Source organism: Leptosomus discolor, chromosome 8 (genome assembly GCF_034619465.1).
Source record: "Leptosomus discolor isolate bLepDis1 chromosome 8, bLepDis1.hap2, whole genome shotgun sequence".
NCBI classification, from domain to species: Eukaryota; Metazoa; Chordata; class Aves; order Leptosomiformes; family Leptosomidae; genus Leptosomus; species Leptosomus discolor.
The window spans coordinates 4351801-4365485 of NC_141398.1; the positions used below are offsets into that span (position 1 = coordinate 4351801).

Here is a 13685-nt window from a genome sequence, read left to right on the forward strand (position 1 = left end):
CTCCTCATAGCCCGGCTTGCATCAAAGCTCATGGCTTTGCGTTGACAGTTGGACTGAATGATCTTAGAGGTCTTTTCTGACCTTAATGAGTCGATGATTCAGGGACTTGGGGTAGTTCTGGCTCCTCAGAAACAAAACCACCATCCCTCTGGCTTAGTGGAACACTGCTCTACTGAGCACTGCTTGGTGTGGCTGTCCAGGTAGAGTGTGCTGGTACAAAATACCCAAACTCTTCCAAATAATTCATCCCACGAGGTAGGAAACATAAGGTGCATTTCACACATGGGTGTGATGAATTGCAAGCTGAGAATAGCAAAATATCAATGAGAGATACATAGAGCTAACGCTCGGAGAAGTAACTTTTGAGGCTTGCAAACGTTTTGTGCTCATTGGCATCAACTAGGAGGAAAAAAAAGCAAGCTTGTATTTTTGCATGTACCACGTTGAGAACTGAAGTTGCCTGGTGCCTTCCCAAGCAGAACTCCTTTCCCAAATCGGATACCGGCAGGAACAAATGGGCTGGAGCTATTTTGGTTTCATGCCCCTCAGGGATGAGATTAAATCACAGAATTATAGAACAGTTTGGGTCGGAAGGGACTTTAAAGACCACCCCGTTCCAACCCGCCCCCCCCCCCCCAGAGCCATGGGCAGGGACACCTCCCACCAGACCAGGTTGCTCCCAGCCCCATCCAGCCTGGCCCTGAACGCTGCCGGGGGTCGAACGGGGCTTTGAACGCGGGTGGCTGAGGGGACGCGGGCACGTCAGCCTCTGTGGGGCACACACCCCCCCCCCCAAAAAAAAAAAAAAGGCCTTGGAGCGGGAGCGCCGTCTCCCTCTCTAACCCTCCCAGCGCACCGGGGGCGGCTCGGAGGCGACCGCCCGGGCTCCCGCCGCGGGGCCTGAGGTTGGAGCAGCCAGACGCGAGGCCGCCACCCCCGTACCCGGACACCGGCCGGGGCCCCGCTCCCGCCTCTCCCGCTTCCCCCGGGCCCGGCGGAGGCCGCAGGGCCCGCCCGCCCTCAGCGCCGCCTGTCGGGAGTGCGCCTGCGCCGGCCCGCTCACGTGACGCGCGGGATAGGCGGGAGGCGGTGGCATGGCGGCCGCTGCCGCCCGTGAGGGACAAGCTGAGGGGGCCGGAGCCGAGCTGCCGGGCTCCTGCCCTGGCGGGGACAGCGGGAACGTCTCCCAGAGCCACAGCAGCGCTTCTGGCCTCGGGGAGCCGGAGGAAGAGGACGCCTGGGAGGCGTCGCTCAGCGCCACCGCCGCCGCCTACTCCGCCTACCTGCTGGCCGACCGCAGCCTCTTCAGCGAGCAGGTGAGGGGCTGGGGCGCCTCAGGGGGGGGGGGGCGCTCCGCGCCGTCCTGCCCCCGCGGCCGGGCCTTGCCGAGCTCCCCGGGGAGACGGAGCAGCGATCGGCCCTTCCCCGGCAGGAGCCCGGCCCCGCCGCCGGGTGTCCGGCGCTGGGAGTGAGGGGGGGGCGGGTGGGGAAGGGGCGTCCCGGGAGGGCGGCTGTGGGCAGCGGTGCGGCCTCGGCGTGGGTTTGTGCAAGGCGAGGTGTAACCGTGCGTGTCCCGGGGGCGGCCGAGGGGTGGGAAAGCGGTGGGACCTCTGTACGGGTGGTTTTAGCCTGGCTGGTGTCTGTACGGGGAGGCTTTGCTGGGGGGGATCTGGGATGGGGCAAGGGGGGTGTGTGGTGTGTTGTCAAGTCCCTTTACGGTATTTTTGTTTTGCAGATAGAAAGCTTGGACAAGAGTCTAGAGGATTTGCTGACCAGAGTGGATGAATTTGTGGGAATGCTGGACATGGTGCGTGTAGCCTGCGTGCAGTTGCGGTTTTGAGGTCGGGATTTGATGTGAGCTTGTGCTCTGAAGTGAGAGACCGAGGAAGCAGCCTTTGGTCAGGTTCCAGTGAGGAGCACGGTTGGTAACTAGCGCACTCATGGATGAAAACCACCAGACTTCCACATCAGAGCAAAATATGCCGGTATAGCTCCATAGCTGCGTCTTTACGTAGTTGTGTCTTTGCCCGTGTGTATCGTGGGGTCCTATTCTGAACGGCACAACGACAGATATTTTAGAAGAACAATATAATAATCAGCTTCTTCTTTAAAATACGTAAAGACATCCTCTGTGGGTTTTGCCATCAGAATATTTAATGAGAGGTGCCAAAAACCTCCAAAGTGAAATTTTTCTTTTGAGGACCCTTTCTGGCCCTTTCAAAGGCACCTTTGTTTTCACTTTCGCACGGGGGCAGCTGAATGGGGAGTTCCTAGAAGCTGACGCTGGTACCAGGCTGTCTTAAAGCTTCGCACACGTGGTTCTCCTGCACTAAAAAGGAACTTTACTTCTTTTTTTTTTTTTTTTTTAAATACCAATAAAACAATCTTTTCTGACCTGACTTTTTTTTTTTTTTTTTTTTAGCAAAGTTGACAAAATGTACACGTAGTAAATTTTAAGTAAAAACTTTAGTTTAATGTACTTGATTCTTTAGTACGTCTTGGGAAACGTCCCGCCTCTTAGTTCTGATCAGACCATAGCATCCTGTTTTTAGTGTAATTATAAAGGTAAATATTTGCCTATGCAAAATAAATTTTCTTCAAAGGCACCTGAACTGTATAAAGAAGTTAATTAGTTTTAATCGAGTATTTTTACACTAATGCTCATCTGATATTTTTTAATTATAGGTTTTAATCTCTTAATTGGAGCACAGTTCTAGTTTCCACGGCGAAATCTACGAACCTTTTTGGTTTACTCATCGTTATTTGTGTTATTTTTTTGAATTGTCTTTAGATTCGAAGCGATTCCTCTCAAGTCGTCAATGAAAGCATACCTCAAATTTACACAAAAGCTACAGAAATGAGGGAGATATACAGGAAGATCGACAAACTAGAGGTATGTGTTTGACATCTAGATGTGCTCTGTTTCTCAGACGAATCGATGCTGCGCTGTGCACGCACGGGGAGTGGGCTCGGATCCGTTCTGCTCTCCGTGTCCAATCTGGGTTCAGGACTTCAGGGTTAATAATCAGGGTTAATAAAGAAAATGGAATTTATTAAGAATTTCTGGAGAAAATGGGCATTCTAAAACAAGATTACCTTTTTAAAAAAAAATTATTTTAGTTTGTTGCTTGAAGCAAGGCAGACTTTTTTTTCAGAAGGCCGTAGCAGCACTTTTGGGGGTTTTTTTGGGTTGGTTGGTTGGTTTGGGGTTTTTTTGTTTGTTTGTTTTTTAATAGTATCTTTCAAAGTCATTGTCTGGGGAGCTGTTTGGATAGACTGGGAGGCCTGTTGATCCCTGGTGAAGCTGCAAAACTGATTCAGATCCGTGGTCCCACTTTCAGTGGAAAGGCAGACAGAAGTCCAGATTGTGAGAAGCCCAAATCAGTTACTCGAAAGGCAGATAGGAAACGATGACTGCAGTATCAGATTTAACCTGGTTTTGCGGCCTTTTAAGTCTCTCAAGAAATTGTTCGCCGTAAAATGGTGGGAGGGAAGCAGAGCATGGAGTCTTGGGCTCCTCCTCCTTTAAGTCACGGCACTTTCACCACTGTGGTGCAATACATAATCCTGTTTTCATTTGGTAGTGAAAAAAGTTGGGTTTCTTTTCTTTTTTCTCACACGAGGCTTTTGTGAAGATGATTGGGAGCAGCGTAGCTGGGCTGGAGGAACGGGTCGTAAAGGCGGAAACAGACCTTGGAGCTTTTCCAAGCACGTTCAAGAAAATCTTGCACACAATCAGCATCCCGTCCTTCCTCACGGTGAGTAAACGTGTGTGACCAGCTTAGTTCCTCTGCGACTGTGGATGATTAAGTTAATAGTAAGTTTGTTACACACGTGTCTGAATTTAAAAGTAAACTTCTATATGCTTCGTTAGGATCTTTGCGAAGTTCTCAGGGTTAATTAAAAAAAAAAATCCAAATGTAAAAATCGCACATTCTTACAAGGATTTGGCTAGCTTTCCAAAATAAGGCTGACTGCCTGAGGGAGGGAGCGTGCACGTGATGCACTTGAGCACCCCTGATCTCTGGTGGCGGGCGGAGTGGGTAGGAAGAGCCCGCACAGCCCGCGCTGCTGGAGGACCCCGCCGCAGGGGTGACCCTGATGGTCACCACGGTGGCGATATCACTGCAGAGGTGTTACCAAAACCCACGATGCGCAGTGGTTTCAAAATTTGTGCTCAACCCTTTCAGTAATCCCGCAAGCACCTCGTTAACCTTCCTGTCTTTCCTTGTTACTACGCGTGGACTGTTTCTCCACAGACTTGACGTGCTCTCTCTGCTCTGTTTCAGAGAGACCCTGACTTCACCCCAAACTGGCACTGTGCCCCAGTTTTAAAATAACCCTCTGGTTTAAAAAAAAAAACCCAAATCTTCTAGAACACCTGATGCTGCTTGGCATCCCCTGCCAGTCCACCGTTTATAAGTACTCCTCCTTGCGTCTTCTCAGCTCCCAGGTTCTTTCCTTTGTCTTTTCCTCTATTGATCCCGTAATAGCTCAGGTTTCTGTGTCGTGATGCTGGTGAGAATGCTGAAATGCAGCAGGTTTGCACAGGGGGAGAGGAAGGGGGGTTGTGGCTCTTTTGAGGAATTTGTGTTCCCACACATCGCAAACGTGTGGCAGCAGAGAAAAATAGTTGTAAAAAGAACGTGTATTGTCTTGTTAGGACTCAGTTCAGGAAACCTGTTCTTCACTGCAGTCTATAAGTTAGTGAACTCCTCATGCCTTCGTTTTCTTTGGTGTTTAAGTTTTTTCTAAAAAAAAACCCCCAAAACCCACGAAGCTGCTGTTTATGGGCCAATTACAACAACAAACGACGGCAGCAGTTGCCTTGAAGAACACTTAACGGTATTTTCCGTTTGTTGCTAAAACCAGTTGTCAGCTGCAGAATTACAATCTTCAGTTGAAAAGTTTGAAAGCTCCCAAGTGCTTTTTTCATGTTCCACGGGAAAACTTTGCCAGCTTAGCAGTTTTTCCACAATTAATAAGGTTTTCGAAAGCGTCAGCAGGCTGGACCTGGCGTGTCCGGTAGTTTCCTGGTTTGAGTGTGGGTAGCAATAAAATCAGCAGCCGGAGCTTACTGGCATTAAGTGATGAACTAAGAGGCAGGTCACTGTTCCCTAGCGTTTTGCATAGCAAAATACCTGTTTTCACAGCTGAACACAAGCATGTCTGACTGAAAATGCCTGTAGAGGTTTCTCCTCGTGCCTGACGTTTAACTGGCTCACTCCATATATCGGTGCTCTGGAAAAGAACGTCAGGATCTTCACTGTGGCTGTAGTTCACGTTTTCCTGCTGCAGTTTTAATTTAGTCAAGTCCCCTCGCTCTCTTCCCATTTAAATGTATCTGTTTCTGTACTCAAAGGGTATATTTTTGTATTTCTCAAGCTGTGTATTTGTAAGATTTTGCCCCAAGCTCTTCCCTTGTGAGTCCCAGGCAGTGTAAAGTACAGCACTGTAAGACTCCTAGTATCCCTAAGGATGTAGACTCTCTCAACAGGTAAAAATGTAAAATGTCTGCTAAGCAGCTGCAGAAATGACCGCTCCTAAGTGTGTACTTGGGCAACTGCGGGTACTGTGCCTGCCTCTGAATTTCCTCACGGGGTTGAAATCACCCCCTTCTCGCGCATCTGCAAATACAGCGCCTCTTGAGTCAGCGTCATGAGCTGCAGAATACCCGTGCCCTGCGTTTCCCTTGCTTGCAAGGTGTTTTCTCACACGGCAGTACAGGGTTGGAAGTAATTTTTAAAGACAGAACTGTCATTTCAAAGATTATTTTTACATTTGGCAAAATTTCTGATAGAGTGCTGGCAAATATCTGCTCTTTATAGCTCTGATCTTGGTTTATATATCTTCATTGCATCTTGCATGGCAAAACAAACTTAGTTCAGAGAAATGAATGGTGTTGTAAAGACAAATACAAGTGTCATAAATCAGCGATTTTGTATGCAAGAGGAGAATGACGTACCTATTTCTTGTGGAGTACACGTATTCAGCGCAGCTGAACACGGGAAAAATTCCCCGTAGCTGTCTTGTAGGTGTCCTTCATTAGAGCCTTGTTTCGGTACTGTGAAAGCGTTCCAAACTCCAGGCGTGCTAAGGATATTTGGGGTGCTTTTCACTTCGGTATTGGCGAAGCCTCTTAATCTCCTCATCCCAGGCAGGCAGAAAAGCACCTGGAGAACTCTGCAGACCAACTGACCCAGGGGTCTGCAAAATAGTGCATCAGAATCTTTTCAGGAGTCCAAAAGAACGTTCTAATGAACGACGTCTTGATTTCAAGCCTTTTATTTAGGACCACAGACTGAGAACACACGGCGGGTCCGTGCCGCAGGGCAGGAAGGCTGACACGGTCGTCAGCGGTGCCCGAGCTGTTGGGTGCAGCCAAGCAACGTGCAGTTAATATTTCACAGAAAAGTGACCCTTTTCCCAAAAAGCAGCGTGACAGCCCTTGTCCACTCCCCTACCATATTATTTTTAACGATGTGTCCTAGTACGTGCGCTCTAACGTACGCTCGATGCAGCGGCTCGGCAGGAGCAGCAGCGTTCTCGACAGAAACGACTGCTGGGTGGGTGTCCGTGGGAGGACGTTTTTAACGAAGGGAATGAGGACACGGGTTGGGGTTAAGCCCAAGGAGGCGGCTGAGGAGAACTCAAGGGAGCAGGGAAAGGTGAGGGACTTTCCAGGACCGAGTCTGTTCGGGTGGTAGAATGGGAAGGTCAAAGGCTGCTTTTTTTCACTCTAACTTTAAGAGTATGCTAGACCCATCTGAGCTAGGATTAGAAATCTGCCTGATTAAGGAGATTTGCCTTTAAAACGTTTCTTGTTTTGCATTTTAGCTCTGTAGACTTTGTTTCAAAACCCGCTTTTTTAAGAAGGCGAAAAATAAACTTCTCTACTTTGCAGAAATCGTCTTCCTCGCGACAACAACAGACCCTCTATGAACCTCCAGTCCTCTTCAAGACTGAAGACTATTTTCCATGTCTTAACGAAGCACCTTATTGATGATTTTTGCGTTGGGATTGATATGAATCAGCCAGGATAGAGACAGCCAAGCAAACAAAAGAAATGCTAACCTCAACATAGCTGCATTTCTGAGCGTTACTGATGGCTTATTGCCATTCTGATTCTCATTGTCTTCCTTCAGGCAGTATTTTCAGGTAATCTTTGTTTGTGTATGTTATTTCCAAAGTCTTCCTAGAACACAGTATGAATTTTCAGGTTATATTGGGGAAGGAACTGAAGAATATTTCTGCATTAGATTTTTTTTTTTTTTTTTTTTTAAAATAGGGGAATAATAGGAAACGTACTTTTATATAAAAATCTTTTAACACACAAATACTTGTGCTGCTGCAAGTGTAAATAGCTACACCACAAGGATTCTTTTTTTATTTTCTGTTTTTCCTAATGTACTGATTGAGGTGAAAGAAAAAACTATGCATAAAATCACCTACTCGAGTTTTGGAACCCGGTCCCTGCAGTTTGTACAGAGAAATGCGCCACGCTGGGATGTACGAGTTGCAAGGAGAGGACTTGGAAGATCGTTGAGGAGTCGAGGACGTGGCTCGACACACCTGATGTAGTCCCAATTCACAAAGCAAACGTCCTGCCCCCGCTGGTGATCACCAGGTCACGGTGACCTCTGAGCTACTAATTATTGCAGCGTTGTGTTACTTGATGTGTAATCAGGTGGGCGGGAGATACATAGATGTCTGTATCTATAGATAATGTAAAAAACCCTCTGTCAGAAAGAAAAAGCATCGAAGTTGAGGCAGGGACGTCCCTGGACTGAGCCTTGACCCGACTGTCCGCTTTTCCCTCGCAACCCCCGTGCGGTTACTGGGGCTCCCCCCGCTGATTGCAGCGTGAGTATATTCGTAATAAACTAATGGCTCTGTAACCCCTGGTGTGGCCTTGCGTTTCACCTGCCAGCGTGGAACCTCACCGCTGTTTCCAAGAACCTCTTTGCGTGCAGCCTCGTACAATGTCTGGTGTGTGTTACGCGTCAGTTGCGTTCCTCCCTTGCTGTTTCACTGCCAATATAACTCGCTATGACTATCCCAAATTCAGATTTCGGAGGAATAAGGAATGCATTAGGGAAACAACGCTGTCTGCTGAGTTTGTGTCGTTGCAGGCACACGTAATGGTACACAGCTGTAGAGCAGGGATTATATATTAACAGGTAAAGCTTTGAAAACCACACGGTCTTGCCTCCCAACGGCAGCGGGACCAGGTTTTAAACAGCATCTGAAGCAACGTTTAGTAAAAATTAAAGATTGTGAAGTCGAGATTAGTAGGTTCCAAAAGGAGCACGTGGTTCTAATGTAAAACTTACCTGAATTTTAACATAAAGAATCTGGAAAAATAATGACGTGTAAACCTGGAGAAAGGAACAGGCATTTGACTTTGAAGAAGGGCTCCTCACCCCACATGCCTGGCTTTCAGAAATTAATCCACTGTTTGGACATCCCACACCAAAAGGTGTGGGTACCTCTCAGTCTATGCATAAATAATCCCTGAAGGCGTTTCGCTGCCCGGTGAAACCTGGTGAAATGACATACCTGTGGCTGAGTGCACCAGCCTAAGGCTGCAGCCAAATACTCTTAAACGCACTGATACTGATGTCACAAGAAGTTTTAAGGTCGCTTCGGAAGAGCTTTCTAATTAAATGAAGCAGCTGTTTCAATAGCAACGTTGCTCTCTGCTGAATGGAGCTAAAACGCAGTTATTTTTAAACATGATGATACAATTTAAAAATAATAACAATCTGAGCAAGCTTTTACAGCTGAGTATTTGTCATGCAATGTTGTTCATATTAATAAGATAAAAATTTCACATTTATGTTAAACAGTTGCATGGAAAATGTAAGATACCTTCAAAGCACACCACAAACGAAAATCATGCAGTTCCTGTAACTAGTATAGTTCTGCGTTGGAAATGCTCCAAAATATTTTTATTACTGAACAGAATGGACAGTACGTGGTAGATTGATTAAGGAAATGTTATGAAAGCACAGACAGTAAATAGATTGTGGCTTTTTTTAATACATGACACCGAATAACAGGGTCATAGTTCATCTGTGAGCTGTAGCCTAGAAGAGTTGTAAAATTAAGGCGTCCTCGTAATACCGCCAAGATCCGCACGTGCGCTCTGGCTGCCTCCTTGTTCCAGTCTCACCAAGCAGGAATAGCCTAAGAAAAATGCCGAGTGTTCCCACTCAGTAAAGAAAGACTTGGAATATTCCTTCGTTCTGCGTGCTGTTGCTACCTTGTAGTAGCACAAGACCAGCAGTAACTGTATTGTGAAGTAGGCTCAATATTTACTGGGTTTTGCCAGCTGCAAGGAAAATCTAAATCTCAAAACCCACCGATACTCACGTACGCGGAAATCCGGACTTGTGTCTTTCTCTGTGCAGTGTTTATCTTCCTCCTCTTGCTTGGCTTCCGAGGTGCAGAGCCCATAGCAGGAGCGCTGCGTTACCTGCTCTTCGCGTGAGGAGCTCTTCAGATAGAGCTGGCGTAAAGCGGAGCTTGAGCTGAGCTGCTAAAGGTTGGTGTATGGAATGAGCTGATGTTTCTCATCCACAGAAGAGTCTACACACAAGTCTTAGTTTTCTTCTAGTGTGATCTGTCTCATATAAATTCTTAGTTATAGGATAAACCATGCCTGGAGTAGGCATGTAAAGACTGACGTTGGTATTTACTTATTTTTGGACCTACACCTTTTGTTCTACTCTCGAGCAATGCTGCTGCAGGTGCTCTAAAGCCTGAAGAAATTCTAGAAGGATGCACATTGCTGACCTGAAAAGAAACAGATTGGATGGTTTATCTGACCGAACAAAATAGTAAATTCTGTGAAGATTTGAAGACGCGCTGGATTACACTGACATTGCCAAAACCTATGGCAGTTCGACAGTAACCTCCAAGGTGAAGCAGTTTTGCCTGCAATACTAAGAAATCAGTAGCAGGCTTTACCGGATTCTGTCCTGCACAGGAACTGTTTCCAAATACCAAGGTCTTGAGCTGTAGAGAGAGCCTGAGCGAAACACTTTCCACAATGAGGAAGGAGAGTGAGATAGCTTGCGTCTGCATCTGTGAAGAGAACTTTACATTTGAAAGTGGTCGCTATTTTAAGCTTCCCTTACTCACACACACACACAAATAGAGGTTTTTAAGTGATGACACTTTTAAACTCCCTCCTGGGATTCCCAGCCTTGTAGGAGCGAGGTTGGTGTGGCAGGCTGTGCTGCGGCAGCAGGGGAGAGGCTTTCCCCACTCCGCTGCTCTTGTTGCTTCTGCTTTAAGCCGATGGGTGGTAGTACAGCCTAAAAGTGTTTGCACAGCCTAAAAGTGGTTGTACAGCCACCAGCTCCAGCTGATCTCGGAGATTTAGGGAATTTCCTTTACCCTCTTGCTTGAGGTTATCTACTCACAAAGTTTTCATGCTGGTAATTTTTGTGGTTTTGCAAAGCAGTGTTAAGAAATACTCACATTATGTGTGATGATCCATGGCTTAAAAGTGCTAAGAAAGAAGCAAAGAAGAAAAAAAGGGAAACAGCAGGTGCTGCTCATGGGCGGTACTGAACAGCGCTGGTGAGACCGAATGCACTCACCTGTAGATACGTCGTTTGAAAAAGAAAAGTTGAAATAATGCCTTTGGTATTGTATCAGACAAAAGGATAAGATCGGAAAACTGAAGTATCCTGTCTAAAATCCACATGAAAGACTCAAAACATCATTTAATTTTTGTCGACTTTAATATTGGCTGTGGATTATTTGATGGACTATTCATTTAAGTAATAGAAAAAAAAAGACGTTAAAATTACATAGTCATAAAATATGATGTTTTCAGTCAAATGTGCTGTCTATACGGGATCTGGAATAGTCTTTAAAAAATGTATTGAAAAGAGAGGTATATAAATGAGCTGACAGCTGAGAAAATGAGCTGAATGTTGTCGAGGATTCCGTTAGAGGGTTCTGAGTGAAAAGGCAAAGGGACGGGATTCATGGGGAGAAAATAAAAGCACTTGCTGAGCATCAATGAAGAAAGAAAAGAAAGATAAGTTTCCACTTTGATTCATCATCTCCCACTGTTCAGAAACTGTAGGTTTCTTGAGAATAGCTTGGTGCCTACATTATTTAAAAATAAATTAAATGCCATCTGTTTCTTACAGGTGACACTGTCAGGATTTTCTTTACAAGCAAGTGGTCTAGCAAGCAACCTTTAAAAAAAAAAAAAAAAAATGCAATAGCAGAAATTCCTGCAATCCTAGGACTGTAAAACCCGAGAGCTGGCACTAAGTATGGCAGGAGCATCTGAAACGTTTCTCTGAACAAGGTTTGCAGAGAACTGCAGACTGGCAGAAAAGCTGGCTCAGATTGATTTGTACGAAAGAAGAAATTGGAAAAAAAGGAATGGTAAGAGCCTCACGCAGGAATGGAAGAGGCAGAAAACAGCAACAGGCAGGAGATAAGCCAGGGCAACTGCTACGGCGCGAACTTGTGGTGACAGAGCGTTGAGCAGCGCGAGCAGGCGAGGGCAAGATCCCTGCACTGGGCGGCGTGGATGAAGATCCGCGGCAGACCTGACGTACACGTGTGATTTTGGTCTTTGTTCACAGTTTAGGAGGTTTTTTTTTTTTTAATGTTTTGCCTCCGGGTGCCCTACTCCCAAGTGCAGAGTTTTAGGAGGGGCTTTAACTGCGCTAGAACTGTGAAAGGACAGGCTGGACCAGGTCGCCATCCCTGCCCTTCCACGAAAGCAGGAGGACTTGCAGGTAGAGTCAACCGGCCCGTGAGCCTGCTCTGGCTAAAATTGAGTCCTGCCAAGCCGAACAGTCCACCCCCAGCATTGATGTCCCAGCACAGGGGTGAGGGGTGACACCCCTCTACTCCCAGCCGTCCCCCTGAGGAGATGAGCAAAGCCCCGTGCCGGCGGGACACGCTTTCCCTCCCAGCGTCGCCGGGGAGCTGTGCGGCTCGGGAGATACCTACTCTTAGCGTCTGTTTTCATCATGCTGCTTTGATTAGCCCTTCCCTTTCCAGGGGGGGGCTTTGCAATTTGGTTGGAAGCGCAGGGGGAGAGAAGAACAAAAAAAATGAGGTGTTGGGAACAGCCACCTCATTGCCATGGCGGAGGTGTCTGTGCGTCCCGCTCGGCGGCCTGCTTCCGGCAGCGCGCCATCAACCCCCGTCCAGTGGGTCATCTGCTAGTGATAGCGGTGCCCTCGTTCTTGGGGTCACTTGTTTGCTGGGAATTTCTTTGGAAGTGTGCCAGTTGCATCTAAAATCCAGCGTGTTGGAAGACTGTTAAGGAAAAAAAAAAAAAAAAACAAACATTTTTTGAGGGGAAATATACTAATTATACAATATAATTGAACAAGAATCGTGTTTTCTTTCTGGATTTATTAGCTTGACTTTTCCTGGATTTAGTTGTGTTTCTGTAGTCAAAGGAAGGAAAACATGAAGCAGTAATGCCAGAGAAATCTTGCCTAAGGAAAATCAACTGTGAAGTTGGTAGCTAACAGGGTAGGTGAGCAGTGCCGTTGCAAACTCATTGCACGTACCAGTGATGTCAGTCAAGACTCTGCCAAGTGAGTTGCATGAAATTAGGAGAAGGGCACAGAATCAACAAGAGAAAGAGATCAGCGAAAGCAGGGCTAGATGATACCCCAGTGCCCAACTCAGCATTCTGGCACTCGTTAGTTTGCACCATGGAATTGTCTGTGGGTGTGAAATGGATTCTTTTTGGGTCAAATATAGCCAGAGGCTTGCTCCGGGATTTTATCTGACATGCTACAGCTGCTGTTGAGTATTCATTCCATGCTGCTGGCCTTGAGCTAGTCTTAAGTCAAGATGAAACTCAATGAAATGTTTAGCTTGAACATCAGGTTTCTCTTTACGAATCTGCCTCTGCTGTGCTGCACTACTTGCCAAGACAGGCGTAGCCCCGGGGTGGCGAACAGCACTCTTCGGGAGCGCAAAGGCTGAACCAAAGCCGCGTGGTGAATGCAGATGTGATGGCGCTGGAGTTTATATTCGAGGACTTCGATGGGTCGCGGTGTGGAAATGAGATTCGTGCAGGGGAACTGTTGAAGAGAAGAGCCTGGTGGAAACGTCGGGTAGGAAAGCTGCTGGAGAGGAGGTGGAAGAGCGACGTGGAGGAGCAGACCTGGGCCTGCCAACTGGGCTCGGACATACTAAGGGAGTGCTCAGGAGGTGGAAGCAGGGGCGGGTGACCCAGCAGGACGACAGAGCTGCTGTTCAGTCTTGCAGGGATAGGGTTAGGAAAGCCAAGGCCAAACTGGACTTGAATCTGGTGAGGGTGCCTCAGTCTTTGCCGGTAAGTCTTTACTGGGCAGTCTTTTCTGGGCTGTCTTTACTGGGCTTGCCAGTACAAGAAAGGTACGGACATACTGGAGTGAGTCCAGTGCAAAGACCATTAAGGGACTGGAACATCTGTGAGGAGAGGCTGAGAGAGCAGGGACTGTTTTCAGCCTGCAGGAGAGAAGGCTCAGGGGGATCTCATCCCTGAAGGGAGGGAGTGACGGAGAGGGAGACAGACATCTCTCAGCAGTGCCCGCTGGTAGGACAAGAGGCAACGTGCCCACAAATAAAAACTCCGTGCCAAAGCACCTTCTCTGTTCCATCCCACATCCATTTTTTTGAATGTTGGTCCCACAAGCTTC

The 13685-nt window shown here is 47.2% G+C and overlaps 1 protein-coding gene across 2 annotated transcripts; it reads left to right on the forward strand.

The window, feature by feature from the left end:
• Positions 1-1094: 1094 nt before the first annotated feature.
• Positions 1095-7898, forward strand: BLOC1S4 (biogenesis of lysosomal organelles complex 1 subunit 4). Of its 2 annotated transcripts, XR_015183734.1 has the most exons (6): positions 1095-1316; positions 1736-1807; positions 2792-2893; positions 3624-3758; positions 6905-7158; positions 7420-7898. XR_015183734.1 is itself a non-coding variant. In XM_086469323.1 (5 exons), the coding sequence occupies exons 1-5, from the start codon at positions 1095-1097 to the stop codon at positions 7001-7003; spliced, it is 630 nt and encodes a 209-aa protein (XP_086325449.1). In that variant the 3' UTR covers positions 7004-7277. The 2 variants fall into 2 exon arrangements, 1 of the variants encoding a protein (XP_086325449.1); XM_086469323.1 differs by lacking the exon at positions 7420-7898 and having other exon boundaries at positions 6905-7277.
• Positions 7899-13685: the final 5787 nt, after the last annotated feature.